The following is a 17,915-nucleotide window of genomic DNA, read 5'->3' on the forward strand; positions in this document are numbered from 1 at the left end:
GAACAGCAATGTCAGGGCTGTGACTAGCCCAATTCCACCCAGATAGCTGTAAGTGGAGCAGGAGTAGGGAATCAAACCTGACTCTTCAGGTTAGAAGCTACTGTGCTTAACCCCTATGCCAAGCTGGCTCTCTGAGGGCCTACTTTGGCAATGGATGGGCGGAGTGAGGATCAGTCTGTGAAACCAGCCTGATGACCATGAGGACCATCATGCCTAATGCCCCTTTTCGTATGTACTTTCTCCTATGCTTGAATTTTTGTTTTAATTTTTTCTGACTTAAAAATCCGATCCTCCCTACCCCGGAAGATCTGGCACACACATACTATCCGGCCACTGGGCACTGTATTTGTTTCGGTGGACTCTAGAGAAGAGGATCAAGCAGCTTGGATAGCCACAGGGGCAGCTGGAGCCTGTCTCAGCATCCTGCAGCCTTTCCCACAGGATGAATTCAGAGTGCTAGGGGGGGGGGGAGAAAGAGCCTCTTGTGGCGCAGAGTGGTAAGGCAGCGGTCTGAAAGCTTTGCCCATGAGGCTGGGAGTTCAATCCCAGCAGCCGGCTCAAGGTTGACTCAGCCTTCCATCCTTCCGAGGTGGGTAAAATGAGTACCCAGCTTGCTGGGGGGGAAACGGTAATGACTGGGGAAGGCACTGGCAAACCACCCCGTATTGAATCTGCCATGAAAACGCTAGAGGGCGTCACCCCAAGGGTCATGCCTGCAAGAGGGGTTTGGCATAATGTAGTCCTTTGGAAAAATGAAGCTCGAATGATATATGATCGTTGAGGATTTGTTTGTTCGTAAACAGGTCACATATCGTGTATTTCTGCACATCGTTGGATATTGCACATATGCATCCACACACTGTTGGACAGTGCATACAGCACTTCTTCCACCCATTGTTGGCCATGGTCCTTGTCACATCTAGCTGCATCCACACAGGGTTCTTCTTCTTCTTCTTCTTCTTCTTCTTCTTCTTCTTCTTCTTCTTCTTCTTCTTCTTCTTCTTCATCATCATCATCTTTATTTTTGTGTCCCACCCTTCCTAGGCTGAATCTGCACTTACTTTGTTAATTCTGGTGTGGATCCTGCTAAATCCAGATCGATTTGTACTCGGTCTTCCTCCCCCCCCCCCCCATTGAAACAAAAAAAGTGTTCTGCACGTGGTTAGGGAAGTTCAGGAACAAATTCAAAGCATCCGGAGGTCCACATGCTTTCTCAATCCAATTCTTCAAATGCTGAGGGTTATATCCACTTTAGGATATTGCAGGATAAGGGTAGGGTCACTCCAGATCAATCATGTTTGTTGCAGAGGGAAAATTTAAATCGGCCAAAATCAAAATGGAAATCACATTCAGTGGAGATGGTAGGGACTGAATCGACCTGGGATTGGAATAAAAGCTCTGTGCAGACTCCACCCACTTCATCTTGATGTTCTGTCCTGCCTCGAATCCTAGGCTAAGCTCTGTCTTGTAGGCCCTGAGGAATTGATTAATTTCCGGGGGGTCCTGATCTCTTTTGGCAGAGCATTCTCCAGGGCTGAAAAGCCTTGGCTAAAGGCAGTCTCACCTCTCTTCACCCAAGGGAGCCAGCTTGGTTTAATGGCTAGGAGCACTGACTTCTAAGCACATGAGCCGTGTTTAATTCCCCGCTCCTCCCTTACATGCAGCCATGTGGGTGACTATGAGCCAGTCACAGCCCTGATAAAGCTGTTCTGACCAATCAGTAATATCAGGGCTCTCTCAGCCTCCCCTACTTCACAGGGTGTCTGTTGTGGGGAGAGGAAAGGGAAGGCTACTTTAAGCCACTTTGAGACTCATTCCAGTAGAGAAAAGCAGCATATAAGAACCAACTCCTCTTCTTCAGTTCTCTTAGAGGTCTCCCAGCCCCACCAACTTCACAGGGTGTCTGTTGTGGGGAGAGGAAGGGAAGGCGATGGTAAGCCACTTTAAGGCTTCTTCGGATAGAGAAAAGCGGCATATAAGAACCAACTTCTCCTCCTCCTCCTCCTCCTTCTTCGCAGGTTCTGGTCAGATGACTTCAATGCACCCCAAATGGAAGATTGTTGGATAGTGAAGGTATCACATTTAGCTACACCCACACATTTTTTTATATTGCACATATTACATCTATCTGCACGCACACAGCGTTGGATATTAAAGAGACTACAACTAGCTGCACGTCAACATGGTTGGATATTTCACATACCACATCTAGCTGTTTTTCTAATCATGGAAACCCCTCATGCTGTTACGGTTCTTGAAAGAAAGAAAAAACAGGCCCATGACGGATGCCTGTCTTTTTCCTTTCAAGGACTAACAAGAACAGTGGGGGGCTCTGTTTTCTGTGCACGGAACCATTCAAGTGAGGAAAGGCACCCCCCCCTTGCTTCCCCTCATGAACCCAACACGGCACCTATAACATGACATCTGTAGTTTCTGTAGCTCTGCTTCCGTGCTGTGCAGGCATCTCAAGAGGAGAACTCACCCAAGTGAAGCAGAAAGGAGGAAAGAAGAAAGCTGTTCAGGGCCATATCTGCTGATAGGCCCTTTCCAGGCAGGAAATCAAGGGATCCTAAAAAGAGAAGGACAACATCTTCCATCAATACAATTAACAGTGCTTTACTCCAAGAATTCTCCCAAATGCTTGGTATTACACATTGTCAGACAGCATGTGTAATGTAGCCAGGAGATTCCAGGATTGTCTGCAAGCCAGAGGGAGGGAAGGAAGGAAGGAAGGAAGGAAGGAAGGAAGGAAGGAAGGAAGGAAGGAAGGAAGGAAGAAAGAAAGAAAGAAAGAAAGAAAGAAAGAAAGAAAGAAAGAAAGAAAGAAAGAAAGAAAGAACTATGCTTCCCTATCATATTCTGCACAATTCTGCCACTTCTGGGGTTTCTTGAAGCCTGAAGAATGTTTCAAAGGTTTCTAAATGATAAAAAAGCTGAGAAAAGCTGCATTTGGGTTTTAATCTCGCCTGAGTTGCAGCAAGAAAGGTTGGCTCGAAATAAACACAATACCACAAACAACAGACTTGTGCGGTCCCATGCTCACACTATGGGAAGCTGCCACTTGAACAGTTCATCTCTAGTTGGGCCCTAAGGCTGAAACTACAGTGTATGTGCTTAGTCACGGGTAGTCAAATTGCGGCCCTCCAGATGTCCGTGAACTACAATTCCCAGGAGCCCCTGCCAGCGAATGCTGGCAGGGGCTCCTGGGAATTGTAGTCCACGGACATCTGGAGGGCCGCAGTTTGACTACCCCTGTGTTTAGTATTCCCTGTCAAGGGTTCGAAACCTGGGAGAAAAACAAACCAAAGCCTCGTGCAATGGGACCTTGCCTTGCACATTAGCGGAACAGATGCAGGGCTGTGTACTACTTGAAGCCGCAAAACCAGATCCCAAAGGGCGCTCTGTCTCTCTCCATCATTTCCCTCTCCCAGACAAGCTGGGCTGTGGTCTCAGCCTGAGCTGTTGCCCGATGAACGAAGGATCAGTTCAAGCGCCCATTTCTAAGGCAGTTAACAGGAGGAGATGCAAATTAACTAGTAGCTTGACTATTAATCTGCCTCTGTGTGTAACCAGCAAATAGTTGCATGCTATAAAATCAGAGTCCAGTAGCACCTTTAAGACCAACAAAGAGTGCTTGCACTCGAAAGCTCATGCCGAATAAATCTTTGTTGGTCTTAAAGGTGCTACTGGACTCTGATTTTATTGTGCTACTTCAGACCAACACGACGACCCGTTTGAATCTAAAGTTGCATACTAGTTACTCAGATTTGAGGGACTGGATTTTGCCAGTCCTAAATATCCGGTGCCTCTTTAAAATATTTTGGGGATGAATAGCACGAGCTGTAGCTCTGAAGAGGGGTTGCCAGCCCGCAAGTGAGGCACAGGGAAAACCAGAACAGCCTGTCAGTGGAGCAGGCAGCCGAGAAGCGCTGAAACGGCCATCAAGGCTTGTAGACGTGCAAATCTTGGCTCTTTCCTTCTGAGTCTATACAGTGTAAACAATGACTGAAAATATCCAGTGGAAACATTTTAAAAATTGCCCAAACGCATACTGGTGATATGTTTCTGAAGAACGCTGGATTTTCCTATTTAAGACATGACTGAGTGTTAAACTTTGGAGGACGTTTGAGAGGCATCGGAAGACTCCCCTAGGGCTTGCCCTCGAAAGCTCACGCCTTGAATAAATCTTTGTTGGTCTTAAAGGTTAAGGTGACCAGATTTCAGCATTGGTAAAGCGGGACACCTATGAGCCTCTTGTGGCACAGAGTGGTAAGGCAGCAGACATGCAGTCTGAAAGCTCTGCCCATGAGGCTGGGAGTTCGATCCCAGCAGCCGGCTCAAGGTTGACTCAGCCTTCCATCCTTCCGAGGTCGGTAAAATGAGTACCCAGCTTGCTGGGGGGTAAACGGTAATGACTGGGGAAGGCACTGGCAAACCACCCCATATTGAGTTTGCCATGAAAACGCTGGAGGGCGTCACCCCAAGGGTCAGACATCACCCAGTGCTTGCACAGGGGATACTTTTACATTTACCTTTTAAAGCAGGACACCATTGACCGGGGGGGGGGGTGTTCTTGATTAAAATTTGGTCTACATGGAGCAACAAAAATTTTCATAGAACGCATAGAACGCAAAAATAGTATTGTAATATATATATATTTAATTTCAACATAGGTACAATTTGCCAGGTGCCCCCAGATGTCCCTCCAAAAGTATGACAATCTAGACACCTTATTAAAGGTGCCACTGGGCTCTGATTTTGTTTTGCTCTCCCCCACTGTATTGCATTGACTGAAGGAACTCCTCCTTAATAGGTATGTATCACAATTCTGCTTCTCTGCTGGTGGATTCTTGGATGCTGTGGATCTAAAGCTTTTGATGACAATGTAAAATTACGGTTACTGATGTTTTTATTGATAAGAGGGCTGCTAGCAACTTTGTAGTGGTTGAAAATACTTGATGACTTGTAAAGAGTGAGTAATGACACATTCTAAAAGGTTTTTTTTGTATACATATACCTTTCATAGAATCATAGAATAATAGAGTTGGAAGGGACCTCATGGGTCATCTAGTCCAACCCCCTGCACTATGCAGGAAACTCACATCCCAATCGCTCACCCACTGTAACCTGCCACCCCCTTAACCCTTCACAGAATCAGCCTCTCCATCAGATGGCTATCCAGCCTCTGTTTAAAATTTTCCAAAGATGGAGAACCCAACACCTCCCGAGGAAGCCTGTTCCACTGAGAAACTGCTCTAACTGTCAGGAACTTCTTCCTGATGTATAGATGGAATTTCTTTTGAATTAATTTCATCCCATTGGTTCTGGTCTGTCCCTCTGGGGTGAGAGAGAACAATTCTGCTCCATCCTCCATATGGCACCCTTTTAAATACTTAAAGATGGTTATCGGATCCCCTCTCAGTCGTCTCCTCTCCAGGCTAAACAGACCAAGCTCCCCTAACCTTTCTTCATACGTCTTGGTCTCCAAACCTCTCACCATTTTTCTTGCCCTTCTCTGGGCATGTCCCAGTTTGTCAACATCCCTCTTCAACTGGAGTGCCCAAAGCTGAACACAGTACTCCAAGTAAGGCCAAACCAGAGCAGAGTAAAGCGGTACCATCACCTCCCGTGATCTGGACACGATACTCAGTTTGATACAGCCCCAAATCCCATTTGCCTTTTTAGCCACCGAGTCACACTGCTGACTCATGTTCAATGTATGGTCTATTAAGACTCTTAGATCCTTTTCGCACATGCAACTGCCAAGACAAGTCTCCCCCATCTTATATTGGTGTATTTGGTTTTTCCTACCTAAATGCAGAACTTTACATTTGTCCCTATTGAACTTCATTTTATTCAGTTTAGCCCACTTCTCGAGCCTATCAAGATCATCCTGTATTCTGTTGTTGTCTTCGGTTGTGTTTGCTATTCCTCCCAGTTTAGTATTGTCTGCAAATTTAATAAGTATCCCCTCTAACCCCTCATCCAAATCATTTATAAACATGTTGAACAACACAGGCCCCAGGACAGATCCTTGGGGTACTCCACTTGTCACTCTTTTCCAAGAAGATGCTGAACCATTAACAAGTACTCTCTGGGTACGATCTGTCAACCAGTTATTGATCCACCTGACAGAATTAGGATCCAGGCTGCATTTTACCAACTTGTGAATAAGAATATCACGTGGAACCTTATCAAAAGCTTTATCCAGATAAACTATGTCTACGGCATTCCCCTGATCCAGCAAGGTAGTCACTTTCTCAAAAAAAAGAGATAAGGTTGGTCTGGCATGACTTGTGCTTGCGAAACCCGTGCTGAGTCTTAGAAATCACAGCTCTCAGTTCCAGCTGCTCAAGGACCGAGTGTTTGATTATTTGTTCCAAAATTTTGCCAGCTACAGATGTCAAGGTGATGGGTTGATAATTACCCAGATCCTCTTTTTTCCCTTTCTTGAAGATGGAGACAACATTTGCCTGCCTCCAATCGTCTGGCACCTCACCTGTTATCCAAGAAGTGTCAGAAATAATGGACAGAGGGTCAGAGATGACATCTGCAAATTCTTTTAGTACCCTTGGATGCAGTTCATCTGGCCCAGAAGACTTTGTTTCATTTAAAGAAACTAGGTGTTTGTGGACTGCTCCAACAGTGATCCTAGGCCACCATTCCCGTCCCCTGTGTTGTATTACGTTTTTGCCACACTGATCACTATTTCCCACACAAGAGAACACCGAGGAGAAATAGGAGTTAAGCAGTTCAGCCCTCTCTTCATCATCTGTTATAATTTCACTTTCTTGTCCTCACAATGGTCCTATGGTGTCCCTATTCTTTTTCTTGCTTGAAATATAACTAAAGAAGCCTTTTCTGTTATGTTTAGCATTTCTTGCTAGCCTAAGCTCATATTGAGCTTTAGCTTTTCTAACACTCCCCCTACAATTATTGGTTATTTGTTTTTACTCATCCTTGGTAATAAGGCCTTCCTTCCATTTCCTAAAGGACTCTTTGTTATTCCTCAAATCTTTTGACAACTGCTTATGGAGCCAACTTGGTTTCCTTAGGCTCCTTCCATCTTTTCTTCCCAAGGGAATTGTTTGTGATTGAGCCTTCAGTATTTCACTTTTAAGAAACTCCCAGCTCTCTTGGACTCCCATCTCTTTGTCTTTTTGACCACGGGATTCTATGCAACATGCCTTTAAGTCTGTGAAAATCAGCTTTCCTGAAGTCCAGTCTGTACGTACGACTGCGTAAAGGTTTTCTCTTTCCCACAGTTGACCATTCCAAAAGCATATGGTCACTGCTACCAAGTGTGCCCACTACTTCCACCTCATCTACCAGTTCTTCCCTATTGATGAGAATCAAGCCTAAAATAGCAGAGCCCCTGGTTCCCCTTTCTACTTTCTGGGAAATGAAGCTGTCGGCAAGACAAGTTAAGAATTTAACGGAGTTTGCATTTTTAGCAGAGTTGGTCTTCCAACAGATATCTGGGTAATTGAAGTCACCCATGACCACTGTTTCCCCCTTCATTTGGGTACTTATCCAATTTCTTGTATGACCTTGTATTGTTTGTTTTTATAGTTGTCGCTGAGGAAAACATTGCAGACATGGTACATATAACTGGCACACGTTTTGACAATGTTTTATTTTTCCACTGAATATGTACAATCATAGTAAGACAGTAAGACAGTCTTTCTCAACCAGGGTTTTGGGAAACCCGGGGGTTTCTTGACAGCCCTGGGAGGGTATCCTGAATGGGTGGGAGTTAATTATTTTTAAATATATTTTTAAGTTTGGGTGATATGACCATATATGGGCATGTTGACCTGCCCCCCCCCCCATGGCCAATGATGGGCCTGTAAGGGTTGAGAAGGGGATGAGCCCCAGGTGGGCATGTACACAGCTATGCTTCTCAACCCTATTTTGCACAATCTCACCACTTCTTGGGGTTCTCAATGCCCAAAGATCGTTTCAGGGGTTTCTCAATGGTAAAAATGTTGAGAGAAGCTGTTGTAAGAAGTAAAGAGACAAGATTTGCACTATACAAGCCTGTCTGTCAGTTTCTTCGCTTCTGAGCCCCCAGAGATCACCCAGAATTACAATGGATCTCCGTATGACTAGGATCAGTATCCCTGGCGAAAATTGTTGCTCTTGGGGTGAATTCCATGACACTGTATCTTGCTGAGTTCCTTTCCCTCTCTAGTCCTAGTCCTCCTAAGATCACCCCCCCCCCAAAAAAAAATCTGCAGGAATTTCCCAACTGGCTACTATACAGAGGTTCTCCCAGTAGAAAGATGTCAGAGTTATGTGAGTCAGTGTGGTGTAATGGTTAAAGAGCAGCAGCCTGTAATCTGGAGAACCAGGCTTGATTCCTTCCTCCTCCTCCACATGCAGCCAGCTGGGTGGCCTTTGGCTACTCACAGTTCCCTTAGAAATGTTCTCGCAAGGCAGTTCTCTGAGAGCTCTCTCAGTCCCAGCTACCTCCCGGGGTGGAGGAAGGGTTCGTAAGGTGCTTTGAGACTCCTTCGAGTAGTGAAAAGTGGGGCATAAAAAAGTCTCCTCTTCTTAATCTCACTATACCACTGAGACATTCTCTCCCTCCCGCCAGGGTTGCCAGCTCTGGAGATTTTCAGGGTGGCTCCTGGGAAGGATGGGGTTTGAGCAGGGGTAGTCAAACTGCGGCCCTCCAGATGTCCATGGACTACAATTCCCAGGAGCCCCTGCCAGCATTCGCTGGCAGGGGCTCCTGGGAATTGTAGTCCATGGACATCTGGAGGGCCACAGTTTGACTACCCCTGGGTTTGAGGAAGGGAGTGACCACAGTGAGGTGCAATGCCGCAGACTCCGCCCTCCAAAGCAGCCATTTTCTCCAGGGGAGCTTTCATCCGGAGATCAATAGTTGTTCCAGGAGATCTCCAGGCCCCACCTGGAGGTTGGCAAGCCCATGCCAATATAAAGATTGTAAGCACCACAGGCAGCCTGAAATCACTGCTTTCCTGGGAGTCTGGCGAGATGCTCCCTTCTTGGTCACCCACATCCCTGTGTGCAAATATTCTCTGGCTTCCACTTCAGCCTCCGTTTTCGGAGTGAAAAGGCCCAGGTTCTTTAAGCCTCCCCCTTAAAAGCATGGCCTACAAAGCTACAGGCCTCCACACTTGCTTCACAGTTTGGTGAGAAGTACAATTCAGGAGCCGCAAGTGCGCTTTTGTGTGTGCGCGCATTTGTGCGAGGGTTATATAAACAAGGCCTTTTGTCATTCTGCCTGTGCACTGCCTTTCCGCCTTCTCTCTCTCTCTCTCCCTCTCTCTCTCAGCCCTCCTCCTTGGGCCTGTGGTCGGCTGGCTGTGCTCGCAGGCTTGTGTGCAGCTGCGGTTTTCTTCAGAGGCCTGCTGCTGGGAGTCGCTAAAAAGGTTCAGCCGCCTCAGAGGCCTTCCTGTGGATTTCCCTCTCCCTGTGCCGCCCTCAAGGGGGGGGGGGGGCAGCCGGAGAACGATCTCAGTGCCGCTTCCACAGCGTTTGTCTTTTAAAAACAACAACAAAACCATCCGAACGCTGTATTTTAGCAACAGGGGGAAGCGTCTTTAAAAAAAAAAAAAAATGAGATTTTCTCTGGTTCCTGGGTTAATGACACCAAGGCCCTGATTCCAAACAGAGATCATGCCAGGCTGTTTCCTGACCGTCCCCCAACTGTACCTAATGGTTTAAATGTATTTTGCCCACTGCTTCACATGTTAACACATCAAAAGCAGGTCTGTGCATTGCCCCTGTATGATTACATTAAATGACCATACTCTTTTGGTCTCTTATGTATCGACTTCCCATAACTTGGTCTGAACGGCTGTAATAAAGTTTGATTGATTGATTGCCCCTGTATGCAGACGGGAAGGATGAGGCTGAGAGAGGGCAGCCTGCCTTGGCAGAAGCATGATCTGAACTGGGGGCTTCTTAGATTACAGTTTAGAGTGTATGTGTCAAGTGCTGGCTCATGATGACCTGAGCAAGGGGTTTTCCTGGCAAGTGAGAAGCACAGTGTCAGGCCCTTGAGGTTTTCGGTTCAAACTGAGTAAGGCAGGGTCAAAAGGGTGAGGGCAAAAGGGTGTGAGTGTTTCTCTCACTTCTAGGGAGCTGTGACCAGCTGACCTCATTTTCAGGGATCCTTGAAACCAGAAAATTTATTTCTGGAGCTCCTCCATGGTTCAAAAAGCTGAAAAAAGCAAGTCTGCACTATTGTATCATTTGAATGCAAATGGGACATTTGGTGTAATGGTTAGAATGTCAGATTAGAGCAGGGGTGGCCAAGCTGTGCCCTCCAGATGTCCATGGACATCTGGCACGGCTCATGGTGATTGTAGTCCATGAACATCTGGAGAGCCACAGTTTGGCCACCCCTGGACTAGAGAGAGAGCCAGATTTGTATCTCTTATGTCTCTTGCATCCTTCTGCTCGGCTGTGGACACACAGCAGGTGACGTGGAGCCAGTCACTGACTCTTCCCTCAGCCTAACCTACCTCACAGGGTGGCTGTTGTCAGGGGGGAAAGGAGGGAGGAACAATTAGGGATGGGCGCAAACTGAGAAAAGAGAGTTTGGTCCATGGTCCGTGGTGTGCCCACTTTGTGAACAGTGGACAGTCATGCACTTTTAGGGGCCAAACTTTGTGAGGTTCATGACCCAGTAGAATGCCCTCCCAGTGGGCTAGAAATACTAAACTCATTGGCGATCTCATGATGTCTCTCCTCTACCTGCCTTCCAAGTTTGGTACTGAATGGAATTACGTGATCTGAGTTATGGCCCCTCAAAGAGCCATGTCCTCCATTGTTTCCAATGGACTAAGGTTAAACAGAGAATCTATCAATAGAAACTGAAGGGGGGACCCTAAAACAGTATCCCTGTGAGGAGTGGTAAGAGAGACCTGAGTCACTTTTACTCCAATGTGTAGTGCTATCCCCACAAAAACGTCTTTCTCACAGTACTTGCTGCTGGTTTTTCTTGCACTTGACTCATTGCACAGAAAGGAGGCAGCCTTCTCTGGCCACCAACAGAAGAAGAAAGCTGCAAGATTTCAAGCTTTCCACTGCAGTTTTTCAAGTTCGACATTTGGGTTATTCTCCCTGTTCTCCCCTTCACCCTCTTCTGCTTTGAGGCACAGCTGAGCAAGTTGGACTCCAAAATAGGAGCCATGGACTTCAGAATCAATCATCCGGCCACCCAGGGAAATAATCTCTGCATTCAGGAGGAGCAGTACAATTGACGCAACCCAATAATAAAACTTCAGCTTGTCATATCGATCTTGACATGCATGGCAACCTGTGAGGTAGGCCATAGCTCAGAAGGGGGATTGAGCCCAAGAGCTAGGAGCAAATGTAGAGCAGAGAAGAAATTCTAAGGCGACCCTTTCCGAGTTGTGATGCTGATTTAGCAACAACAGTAATAGGTTGGGGTTGTGGTTGCATTTACTTATTATTGTTATTGGAGGCTGCAGATCAAATCCTCTGGAACAGGAAAATGACACTGAATTTCTACTTCTGTTTTTACAACAGCCAAGTGCGGTTTTGAGAATCAGTGTGGTCTGTTCAGCAAGGCTTGCTCCTAGGAACGTGTTCTTCATCTCCTAACACCTGAATCTGTTGTTTGCAGCGATCCCATGATTCCTAGTGGCTCTTGCTTCCCAGTCAGGCATGGAGAGGGGATCCTTCTGAATATTGCATGCACACCCACCACCCAGATCTCTTGTGCATCACAAGCCCGACATGAGTTAAGCCTTTTGCGTTCCAAATGTCAACCTTTTTGCTTTCATTGTGCATTGCTTTAAATCTGAACACAGCAGTGCTGTACAAGCCAAGACCTTTAAACCCCTTACTGCAGAGTAGTCCAGTTGACTATATGCTATGTAGATCAAGACATTTCAGATTCAAGTTTCACTGCTTAATTTATGAGCTCAGTGGAAGCAGAAATAGAATAAATTCATCCCAACCAAAGCAACCTAGTTTAGACAGTTAGTGCTGAGTCCAGTAGTCCTTTAGGGACCAACCAAAGTTTCAGGATATAAGCACTCAAGTGCCAAAGTCCCCCTCAAGCATTCTTGAGTACTGTGTCTGGGGTAGGGCATTTTTGCAAGCCCAGCAGAACCAGTGCAATCAAACAGTGCCCAGCAGAATCTGGTGTCACTGTGGCAATGCTAACTCAACAGGACTGATGTCTACCACAGAAAGAAACACACTCCAAGGGGAGAGGAGTGTTTTGCAAGCTCTGTGCAAGAAAATGGGAAGGAAGCCTAGAAAGCTGACAAAACGTGTGTGTGTGTATGGGGGGGTCCAGCAGACATTTAAACTGGGCGGAGAAAATCTATCTGGAAATGTACCCATTCACTAACTGCCACAAACAACATTAAAGCCGTGGAAAGTTCGTGCTGGTTGCTCTGCCACAAATTTATGTTGTGAACCACGAACTGGCCAAAACTCATGATGAACTTAAGTTCATGAGCTGATTCGTGCCCATTCATAGTCCCTATTAGAGAGAAAAGTAGTTCATAAATCTAAATAAATATCTAAATAAATCTAAATACCGTATTTGCCGGCGTATAAGGCGACTGGGCGTATAAGACGACCCCCCAACATTTCCACTCAAAATATGGAGTGAGCCCAGTGGGGGGGAGCCGCTCGCCGCCCGCCGCTCGGCGCCGCTCGCCGCCCACGGCGCTGCTCACCCAGTGGGGGGGAGCCGCTCGCCGCCACTCGCCCCGCCCGCCGCCGCTCGCCGCTCGCCGCCCGCCCTGCTCACCCAGTGGGGGGGAGCCGCTCGCCGCCGCTCGCCGCTCGCCGCTCGCCGCCGCTCGCCGCTCGCCGCTCGCCGCTCGCCGCTCGCCGCTCGCCGCCACTCTCCCCGCCCGCCGCCGCTCGCCGCTCGCCGCCCGCCCTGCTCACCCAGTGGGGGGGAGCCGCTCGCCGCCGCTCGCCGCCACTTGCTGCTCGCCTGAAGTGCACCCGGCGTATAAGACGGCCCCCCCACTTGGAGGCATGTTTTTCAGAGGAAAAAAGCCGTCTTATACGCCGGCAAATACGGTAAATGTAATGTAGCAAAAAGGTCCTCTCACAGGCTTCATTTAAAATAAAAGTGGGCATTTCCGCACAATGCTAAAAATAGCATTATGCCAGCTGAATGACGTAGCGCTAAATATTATCACACCTCCCCGCCATTCCTCACCTTCTTGCTGTCTCACTGTAGTCTGCCACCTTTTCGTGCTTCTCTGCTTCCACAAGTGCTGCTGGAAATGGCAGAAGACAGCAACACAGCTTATATGCAACTCTTTTCCACCTGTCAATCAAGCCAGTCAGCCAATCCCCTTTCTCCTATTTTATAGGTCCTGTAATGCCCGCCAATTTTTTAAAATTAATAGTTCTCTGTGTAAATGCCTTTGCTTAAGATCCCTTATGGAATCATGAGTCTTGAGTCTTTAAAAAATTAATCTCATTCTTGATTTTTTTTTTGGAGGGGGGGACTTTAGAGAGGCATGTTTTGTATTTTAACTTTTGGAAAAAATTATTTTTGGCTTTGCCTGCATGCTTGCATGCCTATTTGTTGCTCCAAGCAGTTTTCCAGATGCGGGAGGTTGGCGACGTCATGCGGAGTGCCCGGAATATAGTATCTGTAGGGGGTGAGTATGATGGTAAATTTATGGCATGCGGGATGGCCCAGTGTATATGCTTGACACCAATATTTTTTCCAGCTGGCCTTAGAATGAAGCCACCCTTGTCCCAGAGTGGAGAAAGGGACTTGTCATGTCAGACCAGCTGTAGATAACTGGTCCCATCTAACAATTGGTGGTCCTGAGGACTGCTTGATCTCAGAGTTTCATTCTCATTCTCATAATTTCCAGAGTAAGCAACAAAATAATAAAGAGGAAAGTCCGCTTGACTTCAGAATTTTTCTATTGACACCTCCAGGCACCCATAGCCTCTGTGCACACATAGGGTTGCCAACATACAAGGTGAGACCTGGAGATCTCCCAGAATTACTTCAGATCACCAGACTACAGTCCCCCCCCCAAAAAAATGGCTGCTTTGGAAGGTGACATTATACCCTGCTGAGATCCTGCTAGCCCTCACCCCATCCTCCTCAGCTTCCATCCCCAAATATCCAGAATTCCTCATTCATTCATTCATTCATTCATTCATTCATTCATTCATTCATTCATTCATTCATTCATTCATTCATTCTTGAATTTCTATAACCGCCACTCCCGGACCAGCCTGCTCATGGCGGTTCACAACATGATAATAAAACACTAAAATCCTGTAAGACAGGGACTCTACCAGCTTGCCGACAACTACAATACAAAAACAAGTAAAATCAGCATAGATGGCAGCAAAACTACTCTTTATAGACCCTATTCCTCAACTTGCCTATTCCCAGATGTAAATCTAGCAGATGTAAATGGGGGGGGGGGCAATGATTGGTCCCCAGGGGGGGGGGTCCAGATTTCACAATGATAGGGAAGGACCTGTTCTTATTAACCTGATATACGGCCCAGCCTCAACCAAAAGCCTGGGGGAAGAGCTCAGTCTTGCAGGCCTTGTGGAACCCAGAGAGCTCTGTCAGGGCTCTCAGCTCATCTCGGAGCTCATTCCACCAGGTAGGGGCCAGGACCAAAAAGGCCCTGGCTAATCTGCAGTTGGCAACCCCACGGCCCCATAGCAGCCAGGAGGTTTCAGTACATTCCAGTTGAGTCAGCAGCTTAGATCCCCTGACACATTCCACAAGCAGAAGGATTTCCACTCACAGAACACAATTTTGTTGTCTCTCTATCCTGTGGCAGCCTGAAACGAACCCTGAAATATTGCTGCTGGGGGCATGGGATGCCCAGGAACAGAATTTCAGGGGGTCATTTCAGGCTGCTGAGGGGGGGGGAGGAGAACAAGAACGTTTGTGAGGGACTGATTGGTTAGTCAAGATGAGGAAGAAGACTAACAACTCGTCTGTGTCATGGAGCACTGACAGTCCACAGGGAGCAACAACTGTGGGGGTACAAGAGGGAATGAGGGCATTCAGCAGCCAGGAAGAGGTTCCTGACCACCCTACAGGTTCACCATTGCACAGAGATGACTCTTCTTGTGCCTGGTTTGGGGACGGAAGGCTGAACAAAAGGTGATACAATTTGTAGACAGAATGAATACATGATTAAATGTCAGAATATTTTCATATGTGCGCTGGTGCATGCTATTTGCATGCATGTGAAATTAAAGAAAGAAAAAATGAAGGTTTAAAAAGAAAACAAAACACACCCGATTTTGCCAAGAACTCCCCATGCCAGTGCTGTATGGCTGTGAGGGTTGAACTAGGGAGGTCTGGGTTCAGATCTTAGCTTTGGCATGAACCTCACTGGGTGCCTTTGGGCCAGTCTCTCTTTCTTTCACTAACGTAACCTTATTGGGCTGTTGCAAGGATAAAATGGAGGAGAGAACCATGTACACTTCTCTAAGCTCATTGGTAGGAACAGTGGAGTAAAAAAAGGAACAGGCAGAAGTTTCGGGTGACCCAGTTTTCATGCCCTTTAGGTGAGAAAGCATTTGAAAACTAGAATGTCACACTGGATTATTTTCATGACAAGGCAGGTCCGAACAAAATTAATTTGAAGGGTTACTCCTGGATAAGGATAGAAGGATCACAATGCAAATAGCAAAGTCCATAGCAACTGCTACCAAGATACAGTTAAGATGACTGAAGTAAATTATACTCGTAAATAAAATTTGATAGGTTCATTTTTGGTAGGATTTGCTAGATCATTCATTATGATTTTATGAATCCTGTAGATTGAGACATTGATTGGGTTATACAATCTGTGTTATTGTAGTGGTTAAGAGCGGCGGCTTCTGCTCTGGAGAACTGGGTTTCATTCCCCACTCTTCCACATGCAGCCATCTCAGTGACCTTGGGCCACTCACCATTCTCACAAAGCAGTTCTCTCAGAACTCTCTCAGCCCCACCTGCCTCACAGGATGTCTGTGGTAGGGAGAGGAAGGGAAAGGTGATTTAAATAATTTTGGGACTCTGATGTCGACAGCCCCCGTAATCTCTGAAACCTGGCTTTGCCGTCTGCCTGGCTTGTTGCCAAAATTACTTCTGTGTTACAGTAACTGAAGAGTTTTTATCTGCTGGGATTTGGGACTCCTTCAGGCAGAGAAAAGCAAGGTATAGAAAACCAGCTCTTGTTCTTCTAATTTTACTGATTGATTTATGTGATAGTTTTTGTGTTGACATGGTCATTTAGTATTAATATTATATTTTCCTTCTGTTCTGGCGATTTGTCAATTGCTATAGCTGCCCTGAAGCAATAAAGTTATCTTGAGCTTAATTGTTTACAAATTATTGATGGAGCACATTGTGGAATGAAACGGGTACTCTTAGAGCAAACAGCAGGATACCTCCCCCCTGTCCTTCAAGCCCTACATCAGATGTCAAATGACAGTCCCTGTGCTCTCCGGCTCACTCAAATATCCCTGTCTCTTTTTTGATACAAAGCTGGCCCCAAACTAATTTGTTCTGGTTGCTCTCTAGAGGTGCTGCCATCTGAAAGATGCATTCCAGTGATCCACTTCAGTGATTAAGGGCCATTGAGGTTCTTTGGTTAAGCTTCAAACCATTCTATCAGTGATGAAAAAAGCCTAAATTCTCATTTTTCCAGTTCTGTACCCATAGTATTCTTGAAGCTGTTGTCATATATATAAATAATTTCCCCATTTTTTTCCTGAGCTACTGCCCATTGGACTGAGTAGAAATATTTCTGGTTTCATTTGAACATTAATCTTCGCATTCTTTTTACATACATGTGAATCTGAGACCAAAATGTCTAGCCTTCTAGCGCACAATTGAAGATTGCCTATTAAAATCTTATTATTTTATTATTTTATTTATTTAGATTTTTATACCGCCCTTCCCTACGGCTCTGGGATGTTTAGAGAAAACATTTTGGAACATTTACACGGAACAGTATCAGTATCAATATAACAATATAGCAATATAACAACAATAACATACCAACTAGAACTAGAGCAGTATTTCAGCAACAATAACTTTGACGCTCTCTTGGTAGGTTCAACCTCTCAGTCTGGGGGGGACGGGACCTGTAGATGTTATGGGTCAGTCGGCCTCAAGCAAATGCCCGGTGGAAGAGCTCCTTTTTGCAGACCCTGCAGAATTGTGGAAGTTCTGACAGGGCTCTGATCTCTTCGGGGAGCTCGTTCCACCAGGTGGGGGCCAGGAGATTAAGAGAACTTGCCGAAATGGCGAATTAAGAGAACTGGCAAAACTCACACCACCGATGAGAGAAGAATCGACGTCTTCTTTGGAAATAAAACGGAAACCTCTCATTGACTTTTTGCAACATCGCAACAAAAATGATTTGCTAACTGAGGGATTTAATGATTGAATGAGGATATTAAATATCACATAGATCTATTTACCTAGAAATGCTGGAATAACTTCAGACTGACTAAAATACAATAAGGTATTTCAATGTATTATACTCAGTATGATGAGAAACTGACAAGCCGTATTTTATATGATTTTTGTATGTCTGTTCCTTCTATTGCTTTTTCCCTTTCTTCTTGTTATTTCTGACATTTCTTCTTTATCACTTTTGTTCCTTTTTATGTAACCAAAACTTGCAATAAAAGGATTTTTTTTTAAAATCCTCACTTTCTAGCCAGTGTACACAAATGCATTTCCAGCGTCAGCTACTGTGAAAGTGCTCTAAATGTTCATTTGGTTTAATTGGAACTAAACCTAGGCCTTAATTGAATCCGGCTCTCCTTCACCCCCAGCTGGGACAAAACAGGTTTCCCTGCTAGGGGCTTTCAACCCACTCCTGACTTTCCCAGTCACAGGCTGAGAGCATGGTTTGCCCATATTGCCTGGCGAAGGAACAATA

At 46.0% G+C, this 17,915-nt stretch overlaps 1 protein-coding gene across 4 annotated transcripts in view; it reads right to left on the reverse strand.

Annotated features, from left to right (window-relative positions):
- Window positions 1-17,915, reverse strand: part of CD4 (CD4 molecule) — a 44,949-nt gene that overhangs the window by 16,471 nt on the left and 10,563 nt on the right. For all 4 annotated transcript variants that reach the window (XM_077345779.1, XM_077345778.1, XM_077345777.1 and 1 more), the window contains one exon: window positions 2,483-2,569. In XM_077345779.1, the coding sequence (XP_077201894.1) occupies window positions 2,483-2,528 (46 nt within the window). In that variant the 5' untranslated portion in view covers window positions 2,529-2,569. The remainder of the gene's footprint in view (window positions 1-2,482; window positions 2,570-17,915) is intronic.

The sequence above is a fragment of the Paroedura picta genome, chromosome 7 (genome assembly GCF_049243985.1).
Source record: "Paroedura picta isolate Pp20150507F chromosome 7, Ppicta_v3.0, whole genome shotgun sequence".
Taxonomy (NCBI): Eukaryota; Metazoa; Chordata; class Lepidosauria; order Squamata; family Gekkonidae; genus Paroedura; species Paroedura picta.